This window comes from Aquila chrysaetos, chromosome 1, assembly GCF_900496995.4.
Source record: "Aquila chrysaetos chrysaetos chromosome 1, bAquChr1.4, whole genome shotgun sequence".
NCBI classification, from domain to species: Eukaryota; Metazoa; Chordata; class Aves; order Accipitriformes; family Accipitridae; genus Aquila; species Aquila chrysaetos.
This window is the reverse complement of record NC_044004.1, coordinates 56,731,298-56,751,078: the sequence shown is the minus strand read 5'-3', so window position 1 is coordinate 56,751,078 and position 19,781 is coordinate 56,731,298. Positions and strand designations below refer to the sequence as shown.

At 39.9% G+C, this 19,781-nt stretch overlaps 1 protein-coding gene and 2 long non-coding RNA genes across 4 annotated transcripts in view; 2 read left to right on the top strand and 1 right to left on the bottom strand.

Moving 5' to 3' along the window:
• Positions 1 to 14,518, top strand: part of SLC9B2 (solute carrier family 9 member B2) — a 22,410-nt gene extending 7,892 nt beyond the window's left edge. For both annotated transcript variants that reach the window (XM_030014762.2, XM_041123700.1), the window contains 10 exons: positions 482 to 665; positions 2,197 to 2,367; positions 5,094 to 5,236; positions 7,190 to 7,317; positions 8,219 to 8,394; positions 8,933 to 9,039; positions 10,212 to 10,361; positions 12,692 to 12,800; positions 13,008 to 13,144; positions 14,119 to 14,518. In XM_030014762.2, the coding sequence (XP_029870622.1) occupies positions 482 to 665; positions 2,197 to 2,367; positions 5,094 to 5,236; positions 7,190 to 7,317; positions 8,219 to 8,394; positions 8,933 to 9,039; positions 10,212 to 10,361; positions 12,692 to 12,800; positions 13,008 to 13,144; positions 14,119 to 14,358 (1,545 nt within the window). In that variant the 3' untranslated portion in view covers positions 14,359 to 14,518. The remainder of the gene's footprint in view (positions 1 to 481; positions 666 to 2,196; positions 2,368 to 5,093; positions 5,237 to 7,189; positions 7,318 to 8,218; positions 8,395 to 8,932; positions 9,040 to 10,211; positions 10,362 to 12,691; positions 12,801 to 13,007; positions 13,145 to 14,118) is intronic.
• On the bottom strand, positions 41 to 19,781 carry LOC121233330. The gene is made up of 2 exons (XR_005932470.1): positions 19,708 to 19,781; positions 41 to 596 (listed from the first exon to the last, which is right to left on the bottom strand). It is a non-coding gene; the product is annotated as an uncharacterized LOC121233330 (long non-coding RNA).
• LOC121233331 lies at positions 2,381 to 3,778 on the top strand. The gene is made up of 2 exons (XR_005932473.1): positions 2,381 to 3,609; positions 3,676 to 3,778. It is a non-coding gene; the product is annotated as an uncharacterized LOC121233331 (long non-coding RNA).

Genomic DNA, 19,781 nt, shown 5'->3' with positions numbered 1-19,781 from the left:
CTTATTTAGGAGTCATATTAAAGACACTGTCTCACTGAAATGATGCTAATCGTTAACTGTATTGTGAAGTCCAGTCTGGAAGCAGAACCTTATCAAATTGTAGAAAATATTAATAAATATTTAGCTTGTACACAAGACAAGCTGAACCTGGCCTGTTAATGCTGTTTCTTCATCAAATATGCTGATATTGTTGCTGAACAGGTGCTATTTGTATTGGGACAGGAGTCCTGTTTGTTGCAGATAACAAGGCAAATGTCCCAGAGCCTCTCATATGCACTTCTTTGTGCCGTGCAAAAACAAATACATAACCCAAAATCCCAAATGTACTACAAAGCTGGACCATTCCTACAGCAGTTGTTTAGTTAACGTAGTCCTCTGTAGACAGCGTGGATCTAGCACATCACAGCCAATTTCAGGTCTTGTACGCTACTTCAAATGTATACGGTACCAATTCTGAGAGAGTCTCGTTGTTTTCATTCAGGAGAGACCAACAGCAGATGCCAAAGGTACTGATGGGAATGTTCAAACAGAAGAAACTGCTCTCCTGAACCATTGTGCTCAGCAACCTCCGGAACCGATAGCAGGGTCTTCAGTACCTGCAAGAACATGGAGGCAAATATTTACTTGTCCTCCTCAGGGTTTACTGGCCCAAACAGTGACAAATGGTATGTAAGAAAGACAGAGTTTAATTAAAATGAGAAATAACAAATGAAGTACTCGTTTCTCTGGATGTAATGATATCTGTCTATTGTCCTTGAAAATAATGAAAGGAAATACATATAACACTTTTGTTTCAATGTTTTAGCAGAAAAAAAATAACTAGGTGAAACAAAAATTTGAATGTATAGGGTTTTTTTCCTCCATCCTCTCTTCTGTGTTTAACATGGTGGGTACACTTTTTGCATTGCAAATTGTTTTCATCAGAAGAAAGACCTCTTAATTCTCATCTCAATAGTTCGTTTTGGTGTGAGAGCATTAAGATTATTATCAATACAGTGGTATTTTTGGTACACTGGATGGCTTTTTGTTGAATTAAGGCAACAAATATGAGGCTTTGCAGTGATAGCTGCTTTTGTTCCTTAATACGCCAGGCTTGCAAAGCCAAGAATCCTAACTACAAGGTAAACTGACTCATTCTCTTTAAGATTTGCCTTACTCTGAAGGCTCACAGAAGAGAATGCCTGGCTCACCAGTTATTTCAGACTTTTCCTAACAAAAGGCACTTTCTGTGGCTTTGACTGCTTCCACAGCCTCTGTTCTCTCTCACTTGCGATTCTTAGGGTTTTATGTTTGGAAATCTACTGGTCTTCCCTCTGCCACCTGTCACCCTCATATAAGATTAAGAAAAATCCAATCTGAAAATGCAATATGTTTTCTTATGATTATGAGAAGAGGGGTTTCTTCAACATGTTTTTTGGTCTCCTTCAGTCTTCTGCTTTTATATCTATGCATGCCTGTTCTTGTTGGATAACTGTAGCAACAGATTTGGGAACCTGGAAGGTTCTTAATATTTTCACATATTTTTATAATATTTTCACTTAATGTTCACATAATATTTTTCAGGAAATTCTTTTCCCTGTGTATTATCCCTCTTTGATTGCTGTATCAAGGGAAGTATCTGTACTACTTCAGGCTGTCCAGAGACATGATCTTCTTCAGATTACACACACACACACACACACACACACACACACACACACCCCGCCACGGATAGCAATGTGTTGCACAAGCACATCCAGCAAAAAATTATACTTAAATTTTTTAAAAATTAGACTGGAACTGCAGTCATTAGCTTGAAGATATGCCAGGCTGTACAACAGCAGGTTCTTACTGCAGTTCTGAATTAGCTGAAGGAAGATAAGCAAATGCAAGATAAGTTAGTGAAAGTCTTTGCTTTAAGTTTGGGACCTCTTAAGTGCTTTTCGCAGTGGCCAAGGCTCACTCGGTACTTTTTGGTCCCTATTGATGTTCCTGTTACCATTTTTTAGAATATCTTAACATCTATAGAATCAGAACATCAGCTTAGGGAGCATCAAAGATTAAACACATTGTTATGATTAAACTAATTTTTAAGGTAAGTGATTTTATTTCTGAAAGTCACAGTACCTTTTTCATTAGTAGAAAAACAAATGTGATCTAACAGCAAAGTTGTCCCTGAGAGATGATTAAATATGAATATTTCTTGTTTTGTTCCAGTTGCAATCGTGGTCCTGGTTTGGGCTGTGGTTTGGTCCATCACTGGGACTGAGTGTCTCCCAGGTGGAAATCTGTTTGGAATTCTGTTTCTTTATTTTTTTGCTGTCATTGGAGGTAAAATTTTTGGATTCATTAAAATACGAACACTACCCCCTCTCCCCGCTCTTCTAGGTAAGATACCCTTCTTTCTTTTTTTTCCTGTGTATTTGTGTTGTTTAAACCGTCGAGTAGTATTTGTATGCTAGGTATGTTTGGATTGGGAACAAACAACTGCATCACGCTCAAAATCTGCAGCTTTTCCAAGTGACTCTTATCTAGTCCTCTCTGAGAAGGTGCAAAATTCCCCAAACTAGCTCAAGTGAAATCTCCCGTATGTTACTAAGGCTCTCCTCTTAATTCTTTGGGGTCCAGAGAACTATATACCTACAGATTCAAAGGTTATTGTCCTTCAGTCCCCTCTGTCACAGTTACTTAGAATTCGGGTTTAATATCACTAAACAGGAGTCTTAGTCTAGACCTCCTGTTACAGTAGAATAATTAATTCATAAGAAAATTATTGCTGAGCTGTTTTGCAAGTATCTTGCACAATTAAAATGTTTTCCAAAGAAAACTCTGCAGGAATTCCCTACTACTGGTAGTCTAAAGCAGTTTCTTTCTTCTCCTTCCTTTATCTCAAGTTAACTGAATCTGAGAAAGTAAGTTCACCACAAGGAATAATTCTTCTGAAGAGAGTTATTTTGAACCAGTCATAACATTGTTTTTCATATCAACATCTTATTTTACATAAAAATGCAAAACAGAAATGGGAGATGAAAATTACCTTAATTCCGATAGCATCAGAACCTTTTCAGACATCTTTCCTAGAGGAAGTTTGGGTTAGATCAGTAGAATATTGTGAAGTGCTGCGATGTTAACAAAGCTGAAAAATGAAGCTCCGGGTTCTTCTCACCAGCTGTATACTGCCCCTTACTATGCTTAGTGCATAAATGAGTAAAGCTGTTGACAGACAGCAAAACTTCATGGCAGGGTGGGCTACAGATATCCGACTGTGGTGCATGGGTGTGATTTTGTAACGTGCATAGCTGGTGTTGTGCCTCACACAGTAGCACTGCTTACAGAAGGGCAGTTTAGCTTCATATACGGCTCTCTCCAGGCAGCATGTGCGTTCCTGCACCACTGAGTTTCGCGAGTGAGAAAAAAAATTCAAATGAGAGGAAGGGAAGTTTTGTGTATAGCATGCATGCCTGCAATAGTATGAATACAGAACGTAACACACAGGGAGTCTGCCCTTGCTAAGTAAACATCCCTCTTAAAAAAAAAAAAAAAAAAAAAAAAAGCTTCTGACCATTTGGATTCTGCTTTTTTTTAATTACATCTATATGTAAAAGTTATGAGTTGAGCATGAAACTGCTTGTCAGACAGGTAATACTGAACAACAGAAACTTAAGCATGACAGCACATGTCTGTTGAGTTGCTTAGGTCAGAGTTCATTGTTCAGATCCCTAGTCTTTGAGAAAAAATGGAGAAATCCGAGTCAGAAGAAGAGATAGACAATGTCTTTGAATACTCTTTTTTACACTAAGAAAACAAATCTTGTACTCTTACATGCCTTTAATCTACTTGTGCTAGGTGCAGTTCAGTATAATGTGGCTGGCTGAGCACTTAAGTACCTTCTAGTAAGCCTCTGTCTCAGGAAAAGGGAGTGAAATTGCTACTGAAATAGTCACATAGTATATTTTGCAGAGAGGTTTCTGCAGCAGGCAACATGGAGCAGAACAGTGAAGGCATCCTTTGAGGTGGAGTGTTTTTGCTTTGTTAGGTAGATTTCTAGATCAGGGTAGCTCCAGTGACTTGGACTTCATGCAAACATTGCAAAGAGCATGTGATCATTATACTAGCCTGATACAATTGTCATGAAGTACCACTGATTAATTATACCACTGTTTTTTTCCGGGAGGTGGTAGGAAGAACAGTGTCAGAAAGTTTAGCATGTTCCAGGACAAATCAAGTCCGCAGCCAAGGCTCACACCAAGCTGGGACTAACTCGAGCACAGTGTTTGTTTACTTTTTGTCTTTTTTGGTTTCCTGTTTCTTAAGGTAGCTTATATAAAATTACGCTACAAAAATGTATCTTTGAATGATCAGGACCTACAATGTATCTCTGCAGATCTATATTTATAGTCAACCTTTCCTGTACTTTTCTGTATCCTTCCCGAACAACAGTTCCAACGGTTTTGCTAATATTTGCAAGAGGTTGAATCTTGCAAATAGCTCTAATAGAGGATAAGATCAAGTTCCTGATTCCCCCCCCCCTTTTTCCCCCCTCTTTGCATATGAGTCATATTGCCAGAGCATTTTAAAATGTTTAAGTTAGTCCATGATTAGCTGTTTTAGATTATATTTCCCAATGAACTCAGCATTATGGTTCCTGTGATACCTGCATGCATTTATACCTGAGAGGATTTTTAACAATTTCCAACTGCTGAGATAAATACGCAATACTAGATGATCTTCCTCTTTTCACGTTAAAACAAGCTAACAAGAAAATTATCTTTAAGGATGCAGAGGAGGTGTCTGCTTATGGTAAGTATGACCTGCACCTGGTGAACAAAGCTGCATTCTGTTGACTTGCACTAAAGCTATGTGTCAGCATCCTGCAGATTTATTCGTTGGTGACCTGGTGTGTTCTTAGGCCACTTTCAATGTTTTAAACGTGTCTGTCTCTTTCCGTGCCTTAGTCCGCATTGTTAAAACACAGCTAATAATTCAGAACATGAGTTGTTTCTTTGTCTTTCACAAATATATAATATGGTGTCTATTTTTGAGTATGCTATGCAAGCTTTTCTCGTGCAATAAAACCAAATCATTTGACAGGAGCTTATTTGTTTTCATTTAAGGGATGCTACTTGCTGGTTTCCTAATCCGAAATACCCCATTCATTAGTGACATCGTCCAGATAAACCTGCGCTGGTCTGCAGCACTGAGGAATATTGCTCTTTCAATTATCTTGACCCGAGCAGGACTCGGCCTGGATCCAAAGGTATGGCACCAGCCATTTGTCTGAGGCGAAGTATACAAGAGCCCTCAAAAAAAGTGAATAATTGGATCTGTTAAAAATATTGAACTGTTCAGTCTTGGAGGATCTGCAAATTAGATCGTTACAGAAAGCATAGTTTCTATTGTATAGTCATATGTATCTTAATATTGGCAGTTGGATTTGTAGAGTAGGCAAGCAATCTAAAAAAATACCTGAAGAAAACTGATTTTATGGCTATTTTCCCCCTTGTCTTAAAGAAATTTCCTGCATTTTGTGAGCAGAATATCTTGAGGACGTGTGCTCCATCATGGTCTGTCAGGAAGAGTTTACGCTCTCTGACAAACTCCCTGTCAGTTTACACTGACAAACTAAAACAAGTAAAGCAAGGGATCCCCAGTCCTTGAAAGAGAATGTTGCTTGTGTTCTCACAAATCAAAAAAACCCAACCAACCAAAAAATCCAAACCTGTATGTCTTTTTTATTTTTTCTTTCCTTTTTTTTTTGAATCATTGCCATTTTTATGCAAATATATTAATTGTAAAGATGAGTCCTGCTGCACTACAGAAACAATGCTTCACATCACAATGAAAGCCCATAACACCGCTGTGAACAAAAAAAAAGTCTTCCTCTGCACACTATGAAATGTGATGCTCCATAAATTAATGAAGGCAAGGTTTTGCTTGATCAAAATCAGCTGGCTGAAATAAAGCTGTACCATATTGGCCCCTATCTATTTAAGTTTAAGGGACTGCTTAAAGTTTATATAAAATTTAGGTCAAGTATAGCTAGTTCAGAACAACTAAACTGATTTTTCTTAACCAAGAAAAACTAGGGAGTTGCCAGTGCTTCAGATATTTAGGAAAATAGGGTTTTGTCATTCTTGAAGAATGCCTGGTTTCCTAGATTATGATCATTTTTTTCCAAGACATTGAAGCTTGTATGAGCATGGACTGTGTGTTGTTACACACAGCTTGGATGCCCAGTTCTGTGAGATTGCTTTTTTTTTCTATTCTGTGACAACTTTTTTTTGCCAAGGGAACTTCATCTTTGACTCCTTTTTCTCCCATGTGGCAACGAAACTGTCATATGGACTCTGTATGTAGCAATGCCTTGATGCAGCTACAATTGTTCCTCATGTAGTTGAAGCTGTGAAGCCAAAGATGTCAGTTGCTCGGGTGATTCTCAGCCCTAATTATGCCAGGATAAACTGCACTGGTAAAAAGTGCAACTCGTTGATTTCTGCTCCCCAGCCGCCCCCCCCCCCCCCCCCCCCGTCAAAATTACGCATCTGTCCAAGCAGAGTCAGTCATGTTTGTGACTATTAAAGGCAGCTGTTACAAGTAAATACTCTGTTTTAGAGAAATTTTTTAATAGAAGTTGCTGAGCCAAATGGAACTTAATCTTCTCTGGGTATCAAGTGAGAGACAGCTGAAAGAGATGCTTGGTTCCTTGTGCCAAGTTTATGCAGTTCTACAACTTTTCATGATTTGTTCATGGATTTGGGGATAATTTTTGGGGGGTGCTCATGCAGCTTGTGGGAACGTAGCAAAATCTTTTGTGGATGGAGCAAATGACCTCAAGTAACTGTGGGTAAATCAGCTGTGCACTTTTTTTTTGAGGGTGCACTTTTCAAATGGATCCCAGCTAGCCCAACGTCTCACATTTAGTTTGCTCTGCACAAGAAGCCAAACAGAATTTTCTGCCACTCCTTCCTGGGACATGCAGGAACTTTGTCAAACCTAGATTCAGTGGGTTTCACTGCCACACTTGGAATTTTGTATTCAAATCCAGCTGTGCTTGACCCTATCTCTGGCTGAGGCCATGTAAATCTGTCACATCCTGTACTGCAGCTCAGAGGGGATTCTTTTAATAAACCACATCAGATCGTAAATGTATTTCTTCTCTATAAAGCCAAGGGTACTGATACTAATGTCTGAATGTGCTTCTACATTGCAGGCTCTTAAGAAGCTCAAAGCAGTCTGCTTACGGCTTTCTTTTGGACCGTGCATCTCAGAAACATGCACAGCTGCTGTTCTTGCCTACTTGTTCATGCACTTGCCATGGCAATGGGGATTTATATTAGGGTAACGTACCCTCTTTTCTCCTGCATGACAAAGGTGCCTGTTTTCATGCTACAGCTAAATGATCCAAGTGCGGTTAGTTCTCTGCACCAAGCAGAGACCTCAGTTTAACACCAGTTAGGAAGCTGTGCTTAGCCCCTGTGGTTGTTTGCTTACCATTCATGTCTGGCTCTGTGGCTAATTTAACGGTCACATTTCCAGGCTGTGGAGGAGTACTTGCATCATCACTCTTCTGTGTTTGTGATCTGAGCACTTGAAGAAGGATGGTGCAATCCCTGAGTCTTTAACCACAACACAGGGGGCTTTTAGAGACAGAAAATGATACCACAATTTGGAGAATCTTCATACTGGAACTCAGAGTTTCCTTGCAGAGAGATGAACGTAGGACAGTCTTCCTGTTACAAGGGTAAGGATATGGCATGTTATATTCTGGAGTAATATCCTTGAAGAGGAAACCTTTTCCATCTAGTCCTATCTAAACTGGTGGACTTGGTCAGGACCCATATACTGGAGCAAGATGGGTGAACTTCTCCTCTGCCACACACCGATTTTTATAAGAAGGAACTGGGCTACTGAATCATAGGCATGTGTAGACTAGGTTCCTAAATGGGAGAACCAAGGCATATATCAGGGAGCATAAAGCATAAACAGACCTTTACATAAGGTATTTTCCTTACCTTTCCCTGCTAATTACAAGCAGAGATATTTCTATCCATAATTGGAGTCAGCTCTTACTTCCTGCCCAACTCAACAGCATTAAAAGTAAAGGACTCCGCAGATGAGGACTTGAGTCTACCCTGCAGGCCAGTTATGCTCCCTGATATATGAATTGGGGTCAGAACGTTTTGAAGTTTTTTAGTTCAGCGCTTTCTTTTTAAGAGAGGCTGAACCTATGTGTTTTCAGTTTTGTTCTAGGTGCAGTCTCCCCTGCTGTGGTGGTTCCCTCAATGCTGATTTTACAAGCTGGGGGATATGGTGTGGAGAAAGGTGTCCCAACTTTGCTAATGGCAGCCGGCAGCATTGATGACATTCTGGCTATCACAGGCTTCAACACTTGCCTTGGGATGGCTTTCTCTTCTGGTATGCTGGTTAATCTGTACGTGGTGAAATCCAGAACAGTGATATTTTGAAGAATGTGTGCTCTGTTGTGGTTGACTGGTCCGTAACTTAATGACATCTCCTTATAAAGTTCATGTATGGACTTGAATATTGAGAGGGATATTACCCACAATCAAAAGTCTTGCTGTAACATTGTCTGCTCTGAGTTGTGGGTCACAACAACTTTCAGGGAACATTTTTCCCTGTCTGCTTCCTTAGCTGCCAAGTCTGGTCCCTGCATGCCCAACATAATTCTTTCAAATTTTCCTGGGTTTGGCAATGTTCTCACAGTGGCTCTTCCTCTGACTTCTCTGACACACTTTCTTGGCATGAGCTTTCAGAGAGAGAAAGTTGTACTATCCAGTTCTTTCAGGCCCATCGGTTCCCTCCTGAACCCCTTTGCCTCCAAGTAATTTAAAGCAGACACTGTCTTGGAATCACCCTTGTAGGTCTACAGTGTGGTTTGTGCATGAAGGGTCTGTGTACGGCTTACTGAACCCATTTTTCTTTTGCCAAGTAGGTTCTACTCTGTACAATGTTCTTCGTGGAGTGCTGGAGGTTGCTGTTGGCATAGCAGCTGGGGGGATCCTGGGAATGTTCGTTCGATATTTCCCAAGCCATGATCAGGTAAAAACCCAGTAAAAAAACCTTTTTATAAAATAGAGATTCTTTGCTAAGGAATAATGTTCTTAAGGTATTAATTTCCAAGCTTCATGTGAAGCTGGTTTTGGGGAAAGTTGTGTCCAGTGCTAACTTCCAGGTTGCAAAGCCTATCAAGTGAGGATGTGTTTTATAGGTGATTACTTGTTTACTGCAACTATAACAATATATGATTTTGTAGTCCTTCCTGATGCAGAGTTTGGAACCCAGCTCACCTTCCTGCTCTCGTTGAAGGTGGTGGAAATGTCCACATGTAAAGGAGAAACGGTCTGATACCCATTTCAGACAGTAAAACAATCATCAATTAGGTTGATGTGCGATGCATTTACTTTTGTAAGATGTTTCCAGTAAGCGTAAGATTAAAAACGAGTAAAGAGGACAGATTGTAGGCTTTAAGTGATTGGGCGTATCATTAATGCTAATTAGAATGTGTTACTTTCAATAAAAATTAAGCTTATGTAAAGTGGTAGATGAATTTACTATAAAGGGGCAATTAAGTGAACAGAAAATTGTGGAAGAAAGTAGATATGTTCTGGACTACTGAAGTCAATTTGAAAAGCATCTATTGCCCTCAGTGGGACCAAATTTTCTTCTTATTAAATGATGTAAGAAGTGTGATACAGAAGCTAAAGAGATATATAGAAATGGGGAGCAATGGCAGAGATATAACTGTGTTCTGTGAGACTGGATCAAATAAAACTAGACTGTCCCTGACAAACATTTGTTTGACTTGTCCTTAAAAACGTCTAGTGGCAAGGATTTCACCTCTCCTTGGATAAACTGTTCTAGTACTTGACTGTACAGGTAGAAAATCCTGTTATCACAGAATTGAAGCAGGGCTGTTAGAATAGAGCATCATGTTCCTTGTGATACAAAAAGCCTATTGGCAGCAAGATTTTGGATGGGCAGAGTAAAGAAATTATTAAATTTCCAAAATTTAAATTGCTTAGGAATTAATGTCCCCAAAAAAACCCTCAACTCAACTTAGCAGTTCAAGTCTCACTGGAAAGCTTTGATTCTTTCACAAGGGTTAATGGCAATTTTTATTTCCAAATTGTTATTTTCAAAATTAACAGAAGTAATGTTTTTCCTCCATTTCTAAAAGAAATTTACGTTTTTGTCTCTTTCCTTGGCTGCAGGCATCTCTGGCATGGAAGAGATCGTATTTTGTACTTGGGCTGTCCATGTTTGCTGTTTTTGGCAGCATCTACTTTGGCTTCCCTGGATCAGGAGGGCTCTGCACGTTAGTCTTAGCCTTTGTTGCAGGTGTGGGATGGTCTGATGAAAAGGTGAATGTTTACATAAAGAAGCATACCATACCAAAACTCCTTTGAATGTACAGTCTGACAGGAGTTTGAATTTCTGTCAGGAGTAGTAATGGTGCATTTATGAAGCTTTAGGGGGTGTATGGATTAAAAAAAAAACATTCTATGTTTATTTTGGAAGTCTTTAACATTTAGCATGACAGAAAGTTACCATGTATGTGAATATATATTGATACAGAGCCTAATGCTCACAAGCTTTTCTTGGACATCTTAAGCCATGTAAAGGATGGCAAGATGTCAAGGCACTTGGCTAGGAATCCAAAGCTTTATGTCCCAGCTCTGTGAGTGTCTGTAACGTTACACAGCCACTTTATGGTAAGATTTACAAACAGGTGTCCAAAATACAGTTGTGCACATGGCCTGAATACCCTGAGGTTTTGTTCCCTGTGGCTTTGCAGGGGGTGAAATGGAAAACACTAATTAACCATCCTCTCTCATCTTTCCCAAATCCCAGCCAGTGTATTCTGGATAAATCAGAGTGCAGGGTGCCCACAATAAATGGTGATATAAGGCCATACAAAAATCATACAAAAGACTGCTTTTTAGTCACTTTCCCTTAGCTGCTAAGCCTGCTTCCTTTTACTGTTGCTGCCCCACTGCATTTCTGTACCTTGGCATGTCTCACTGCCTCTTTTGCTTGATACCATCTACACTTAATGTTTTAAGGGCATCTTTCTCTCCACAGCTGTAGCATTGCAACATGCAGTAGGAGAAGGGGAGAAGAAGAGAAAGGAAAGGGCATCAGATATAGCAGAGTCCACATTATTATCCCCATCTAGACCCTGACTTCAGTAAGATCTCAAGGTTTGTTAAAACAATGAAAAAGAAACCATGTTTTCTATTGAAAGTATTACATTGTTGTCCAATTTTAAAAGAAGAAAAACTCATCTTGGGATTAACTACTTAAGCACATTAGAACTGATAAAGCTCTCTATTGAAAAGCTTTTAAACCATTTCAGAAGGAAGGACCTTAAAAGAGTGTATGCAGCCTATAAATGCTTAGTTTAATTTCTTTTGATCAGTGAATGAAGCTTCTTGGCCTTAAGGATGTTGATTTCAAATACCTTAGCTCTTCTTTATCAGATACAGTCAGAGATGTCTGCATACTGTATACTCAATATATTACCAAGGTTTTCCTGCTGAGCTTCTCAAGGGCCACTGCCTCCTACTGTCCCTGGTGGAAGTCACTTGGCAAATGCTGTCCACTGAGAACAAGGACCATCGTACCTATTGCTGGAACAGTTAAGTGGACAGTAAACAGACTGAAATAATGCTAACATCTGTAAAGAGGATTAATTTTTGCCAAAAAAGAAAAGGGTGAGATAACCAGGAGAAATGAGGCAAATAAAGAAAAATGTTCAGAAGTCTGTATATTTCCACCTTGTTCTCTCTAAGGTTACAGAAGTTTTTGTATTACAGTCATCTACCATTGACTAAAGAGCAAGAGATGTTGCAGGATCAGTCTTAGAGAGAACACCAAGGACAGGACATGTCTAGGCTCTGGACTGATTATTAAGTGACAGACCACTGCACTTATATTTTCCACACACTCCAGCCTGAAGGCTCGTTTGCTATTTCAGAGCCCACTTAGTTAAAAAAGAAATGCTATTAGATATGCTATGTGTAGCTTTTCAGGTAAGTGGAAGATTCCTGTTTATCCTGGCAGCAGTTGTTTTAGGAAAATTGTTAGGTGTAAAGTTCAAACACAAGGAGAAAAGGTGGCTTTGCCCTTATACAGTACATCGCACTGGAAAGTTCAACACCTTTCACTAGGAAGGGATTTCAGATTTGCTCAGTCTAACTTTGCTGCTGCCGCTCACATGGAGACAGGCCTCTGACTGCATGCAGCGTGAGCAGAGTTAGGTGATGGCTGAAACTTTTGAGGGTCTAACTCTGCTCAGATACAAATGGAAGAACACGCTTAAGCATGCAGTTCCCAAAGGCTCAGAAACTTCAGAGCAAGCTGTTGAAATTACTTCTTCCTAAATACTGAAAATCAACTATGCGCTATTTTCTTCCTCTTGTCTGCAAACTGCTGTTACTGTTCAAACATCAGTGATTTTTATTTCTTTTCTTGTGATAGCAAGCATTTATTTACTAGCAGAGCTAGGCAAACTCTGACCTTTGAAAGGTGCGCAACTGATTTTGAATCTTTTAGTATTAGGTCAAAGAAGGGGGAGCAATTCTGGACAATCTTTATGATGCATTTTCACTTTGTCCTTTGATTAATTAAATGTTGTGTCTACTTGGCCATATTTTTGTGAATTTACAGATTATTTTTGTTTTCATTGCAGAGGGAAGTAGAAAAAATTGTTGCAGTTGCATGGAATATCTTTCAACCTTTTCTTTTTGGTTTAATTGGAGCAGAAGTATCTGTTACGTCTCTGAGGCCTGAAACTGTTGGTAAGATCATTCACTAATTATCCAGCTTTCACTATTGGCTTCCAAAGAATCTCTATAAAGACATCTAAAGCAAAGCAGACTACAGCTGACCCCAAAAAACCAAAAGCCAACCTCACTATAAACCTCACCTTCCTACAGTTTTAGGAAGCTTATTCCCCTCAGGCACCTATGCACAAAAGTACTGAGAAGTGTTTGTCTTTGTTGCAGGGCTCTGTGTGGCTACACTAGGCATTGCCCTAGTTGTGCGAATTATAGCAACGTTCCTGATGGTGTGTTTTGCTGGGTTTAATTTCAAGGAGAAAGTATTTGTCTCATTGGCATGGATTCCTAAAGCCACTGTCCAGGTAAACAGTCCAACATCACTTTAATTCCCGGCCAAATATATTGGCCTTAGCAAAGCTCCTCATAACTAGCACAGCAGTAATCAGGCTCAATAACAGTGGAGTGTAGCATATGGACAGTTCATATTCTAAACCACCCTATATCTGCTTGAAAAGTGCACAGAGAGCCTTCTATGTGAAGGTGTTTTGCTTGCATCCTGGGTTGTAGTCTTAATAATGACAGCAAACTGTACATGTATCATAGGAAGTTTAGCTATTTCTCAGCTACTGCAGATTATTGTGCCTTTACATACAGATTCTGAGAACTCTCAAAACAAAAGTAAAAGCATTTCCCTCTTACACGTGAAGTGTCTGCAGGGGCAGTCACACCAGAGGCTCAGAGTGGGTTTTCAGTTTGTGGTCATTTTGGTAAGGGTTAGTCTGACAGCCATATTGCTAGAGAAGCCTCAGGCTGCCTGCATTCCTGCTCCTTTATTTCAGTGATTGTTAAGTCATTTAGACTTTGGCTCAATACCATGATTATTTGCAAACAAAAGTTAATAATCAGAACAGGCAGGGATTATTGCAAGATTTGTGAACTAGATTTTCAGAAGCTGCTACTAGCTGACTGCCATCAGGACGCATTCTCAAAGTGTGGCATTTTAACAGCTGCAATATGCAATATACTGGCCCATTTCATTAATCACACATCCTCCAGAAATGTGGATAGGATGGCAGCTAAGCAATGTTCTTCATGGGAGGGAACCACCCAGTTAAACTCATTAGCTTAGGAAATTCGAAGTGTAGCCAAGTGAAAATTGTTCTCACAGGTGTAATATAACATTTACTTTCCTATGTAATGCCTAGAAATAAATGGGTTGAATGTACTAAAAATGTCAAATTTATGTTAAATGTTGACTGATGATTAGTCCCTTTTTTTGCCTCTTTCAGTGCTAAAGGTTATTTGCTCCATCTCAGCAACGTTTTCTTTCCTGCAGGCTGCAATAGGTTCCCTTGCCCTGGATACAGCAAGAAGTCATCAGGATGAGCAACTTGAGAAGTACGGAATGGATGTACTGACAGTAGCTTTCTTGGCTATCTTGATCACTGCTCCAGTTGGAGCCCTGGTTATTGGCTTGGCAGGGCCCAGACTTTTGCAGAAGGCTCAGACAACTAGCAAGGAGGATGAGGAAGGTGCTGAGGTTGGAGAAGAGGCAGAGGCCTGTGAACCTTCGTAGGACAGCCATCTACAGTTGTATGGTCCTTCAGCCCTTACACTTCTGTTGAGTAAACACAGCATGTCTGTAATCTTTATGGAGGAAACCAAAACAAGTATCAGTTACGTCTGCTATTTTAAAAGCAGCCCTGGTGGAGTTTTATAAAATATTTTTATGTGTTGATGGTGCCTTAAGAGATGAAATAGCTGAACATACAGTGAACAGGCTGGCCAGGCAGTGAGTCACTGAGAAGTCAGCAGTGAACAGTTACTTGAAATGTGTGGGTGTGAGGCCAGGGAGAGGATCAGAACTGTTCAGGCATGGAGTGGAGTCATGAGGTGGAATATAAACAGAAGAAAATGGAGACTGATGTGAATAACTTCTTGACAGCTGAAACTGGGCTGTGAGATGACGAGTTCAACAGCTCAAAGAATGCAACTTCTGAATAAGAGACTGCTGACACATGGTGAATGAGTCCTGCCATGGGACGGTGATTCCATCTCCTTCCTCATTTGGGCTCCAAAACTTGCCTTTTCCTGTCACTGTTCTTCCTCACAGCTCATGCACTCCTTTGTGCCTTCAAAGGACTGTCAGCTCTGGTCGTAGCAAGAAACAGCAAGTGGTACTTATGTGCTGAAAGAGACAGTTGGGTCCATCACAGACTCTGGTAATACAGGTGTGGCTGGTGCTGGTAGACAAAAGAACTGAGCTTGAAAATGGGATGAGGGTTGTGGAGAGGCTATAAGGACTGGGAGAGGGCTGTATGGGATCAGGATGGCTGCTTCTTCATGTGTGTACCTCAGCCTTTGCACAACATGATATCAAGGGAAGGAAAGCCAGCTCTTCGGCCACTGAGAGTGCCTATGGTCTGGTGCTGGCCACTCTGGGATGGAGGGGAGGGCTCTTCTTGGGGCCGGGGGTGGCTGACACAGCAAGGCCAAGGTGGCAATGAGTTGTCCCTTTCTTCCTCAGCTCCTTTTGGGGAACTTGGCAATAGCAGCAGACCTCTTCTCAAATCAAGATTCGTGGGTCAGCTAGGATCTCATGTTGCTTTGTCCTAAGTTAATACTCATCTGGCTGAGAAAATGCCATGATCAGGTCCTCCTCACATCTGCATTTGGATAACTGCAGCAAAGACAACGAGGTAGTTGCTAAAAATATAGCCAGTTAGTGCTCATTTTTCCAAGAGGTAGCTGGCTGGATTGACTGTGGAGAGCGGAGGCCTCTCAGATTTGCCAAGGCATTTTTTACCTCTGACTGATGCAGAAAACTAATAGACTTTAAATGAACAGCCTTGAGAATGCAGTGCTGAGAGGGGTGGTACAAAGCGAAAGGAGCCTCATTCTCACCTACCTTCAGAAAGGCTGCTGTGTGAAGGCAGATGTCACGAGGAAGCAGTGTTTAGGACACAGCGCTAACACCCTCAGCATGTACCCACAGATCCTGTGGGTCTTTCCAGAAATGCAAGTTGTGTGTGGCTATGGGTCGCAGTAATGACTGGCAATACTCGTGTCAAATATCTTGCCCAAACATTTCACCAGGGGGAGCAAAAAGCTCAAAGTTGGTTTTCTTAATTTTATTTAATACAGATGTCTCTTGCACAGTCAGTTGCAATATAGTTCACATTTGATTTTCCCATTCCCAGAAGAGTTTCCTTTCTCTTCTCCTTGACTGTCCTAAAGCCAGGAGTAAACCTCCTCTGTTCATCAAAATCCTGCTCTTGCCTTTAGCTTTGGTATCAGTTAGGGTTTAGTATTGACAGATATCAGCAGATCTTTCTTGCTTTATATGTTTTGTACAAGTAACTAGCTCCAAGTAGGTCATTCCCAGCTCCATTCTGAGGCATGGAGCCAGTACAGCATCCCTCAGAAACTGGAAGTTTTGTTATTTTTTACTAAGGGTGTTAGTGCCTATAACTGAGGTGGACAACACCTCGCTGCAGATTTCTACACTATATATTTCACTGAACTCATTTTACAGGATACTGTATAGAATATATTTGATGTGTTTATATGTTTTTGGCATAAGTAAGAATTTAGCTTTTACACTTTTAATATGCAACACAAAAATACTTTTAAAAGAAAACTATCTGAAACTGTATTATTTGCAGAGTGTCAAAAGCGTATGCCTCTGTATACAGATTAATTACAGCTCAGTATGTATGCCTTTGTATATGTCTTCCTCTCCAAGCCAAAAAGAAAGCTTCCTGAGAAATATTTAAGGTTCATAGCCTGCAATTCAATTCTAGCACAGTGATAAAAATACCAGGAAATTCTTTGGTAAGTTTTCCCCTAACAGTTGTCAAACACATTGACATTTTTCTTACTATACACACTGCTGTTCTCTCCGCTTCCTTGGGGAATGTACAATCTTTAGTTCAGTTCATGTTTGTACCCTGACCACAAAGGGAGATGCTTTCGAACTGCACACTGATGAATGGTTAGGGTGCTGTGCTTGGTGGTTATTGTGTCAGCCATTGACTTCTGTGCCTGTTCTGCCTACTTTGCACGGCTCACGGAGGTACTCTGTTATTTAAGCAGGGGTAGTTTTAACAGGAGGTTATTATACTTGGAAACTGTAACGTCTATAAACCTAATTGATAAGATGAAGGAATATGGTGTTCAGTTCATCAGTGACTGTCTATACAATAATTCTACTTGAGTAAAACTTACAGGAGTAGAAGCTTTATATAGTGCACTTTTTCATAAAGTTTTATAAGTAGAATCCTCTTGCAGGGAGGGATTGCTGTGCCGAATTTGGAGTCTCTTCAATAACAGAAGTGTGACATGTAAGGATTATAGCCCTTTAAATTTGAACACAACCTTAAGTATGCAAGCAAACCTCTGACAAACAGCCCTTGTTCATGATAGCCTCTAGTACTTGCTCACCATCATAACAGCATCTCATAAATTGGATTTATCATGTTCCCTTAACCTCAGTGCACTCTCAATTTATTCATTACATCACTTCCACCATTCTAAGTGCCTGAATAGCTCTATACCAATAAAGTGTCATCTTGTTCACTAATCTAAATGAAATTGAATCAATTTTCCTTTCCTCACCACCATATATGGATGTTTCTCACAAGACCCCTTTCCTCCAGCTTTTATTAAATCTTCAAAAAGAATCAGGTTGAAGCTATTACATAGACCTGCAGATCTAAAATGAAAAGCATTAATGCTTTATAATCCTCCTCTCCTTGCCTTCCAGAAAGGAACAAAACACTTGCATCTTGTCATGAAAAGAAATGTTATATTGGGGCTAAGAACCTAGGAGACTGGTTTTAATAAGTATTATGACAATTTCAGCTGATTTTAAGTAGCAGTTAACTTTGAGATACGATTTCACTTTTTATCAGAGTTTGTGTGGGTGAAGTCATGACATTTAAGACCATCTCCCTTTTAACAAATGCCATGAAATCACTCATGAATAATGCATAAATTCAAGCCAATAAAATCTTTATGCCATGCCAGTCTCTTATTTGCAGGAAATAAAACTATAGCACAATGTGCAGTAAACTATAACCAGAGGAGTCCTGCTGTCATGAGACATAATCACAGGCATAATGTGGGAGAGTACTGAGCACGGCATGTGTGTGCCGTTCCAGAAGGTTCACAAGAACCTCTGCAGCAGAAGGGTCTGACAGCACAGTGTGCTTCTGGGGGCCAGCAGCAGGCAGAGTTAGAGCAGGCAGCATATGGGAAAAGACAGAAATTGGCCATCTGGAAGGAGGAAGTCGCACAGGCCAGGGGCTGCAGTGATAATGCAATTATAATCACTGCTTTCTCTCTCTTTTTTTAGCCAAACTGAGCATTTTAGGGAATTTAGACTGAAGTCTAAAATTAACCATGAAACACTCATGGTGTAGTACAGCCACAAAACAATGAATGATACAGGTTTTGTAGTTTGCTTTTTAAATAAACAGTGTGCAAGACATCAAATTTTGCGCCAACTGCACTTCAATTACATTTACTTTGTCTAGTAGTTGCCACAAGTCAGTCATCTTTCTCTAAACATATCTGTTTTACAGGTTTATTTGTGGTCTATTATAACTATTGTTCAAATTCATAATCAAAAGAAAAGTAAACATTACTGTTCTTGTAGAGCAAAAAGCCATGTCATGACATGCCAAGTTCAGCTTCCCCTGATTTTGCATCAAGACTGTGAAGACTGCCTCAGTCCTGATCTTTATTAGCAGCCAGGACAAATTTCTAACCTAACCTGGAGGCTCCACACAAAGGGATAAAAGTCATCCAGGAGCAAGACATGACCAAGCACATCCTAGCAGGTAATTGGTTCAACTCTTTCAATCGCTGGTGAGACCCACAGTTCTTGGCTATAGACTTTAGATAGATAATCTGAACTTATTAGTAAGTTCTTTGCAGTTTTCTATAGAAAATTCTGTGGCCATGAGAGACAGTGTTACCTTGACAGATTTTGAAATGCAAGAAAATGGTCATTTATCTTGCTTGTGATCTTCATTTTATCACTATCTTGTGGAAATTACTAAAATGTCCTTTTTACAAAGGAACTGTGACTGAGTGCTGCTACTGCAGGCCCATACTACCAAAGTGTTCCATTCCTCTATAGACATAACCAAAACCAAATAAAAACCCACCCGTTTGTTCCATAGCCGCATTTGTAGATTGCTGCTAAACTATCTCATCTAACTGCAAGCAGGGAGAAAAAATTAATTACATGATGAAGCCATGCTAGAGATCGAGTCAAGAGTTTAAACCTTACACTATCATTCTCCTTTTAGAGAAGCTTTGTGGGAGAAACAAAACCAATTTTGCTTTATTACTTACTCTAACATGGTTTGTCTGAATAGAGCAATGGAAGTGAGAACAGGATTGATGTACGTAGTTTACTTCTCCGACTTTGAAGGAAATCAAACTATTTGAATGCAAAAGTACCCTGATAAAAGCTGGAAGCACATACAGACTTGTATATAACAACAGCCTGCTACAATAGGCTGTGGATTTTAAAGCCTGGAAAAAAAATAAATCTAAAGGCAGGCTTTTGCATTTCACATAGTAGTTTCTTCACTGAACCCAAGAATTGGGGCTTGGTGTTCAATATAACACATCTATAAGTGAAGACTGAGTATGAGACACTTAATAACATTATGCATTTTCCTCTACTATAAATGTTATATCCTAATATAACATTTAGGATTTGCTCATCCATTAAGGTAAGGCCACCATGAAGCATTTAAACATTACAGATTGTACCATGGTTCTACTACACACTTTGTAGAAGCAGGTATTTAACTTACAATCACATCCTAATCTGCCATCTTTCACCACAAGGCAAGAGGTTTAGGTACCTAGAACTACAACTGTTACAAATGCAGGAGGACTGATCTACCTTAGTTCTACTGCTGCTGCAAGAGTCATTAAGTGAGAACTGCTTTCTTACTTGCTTTCTGTTTCAGCACTGTG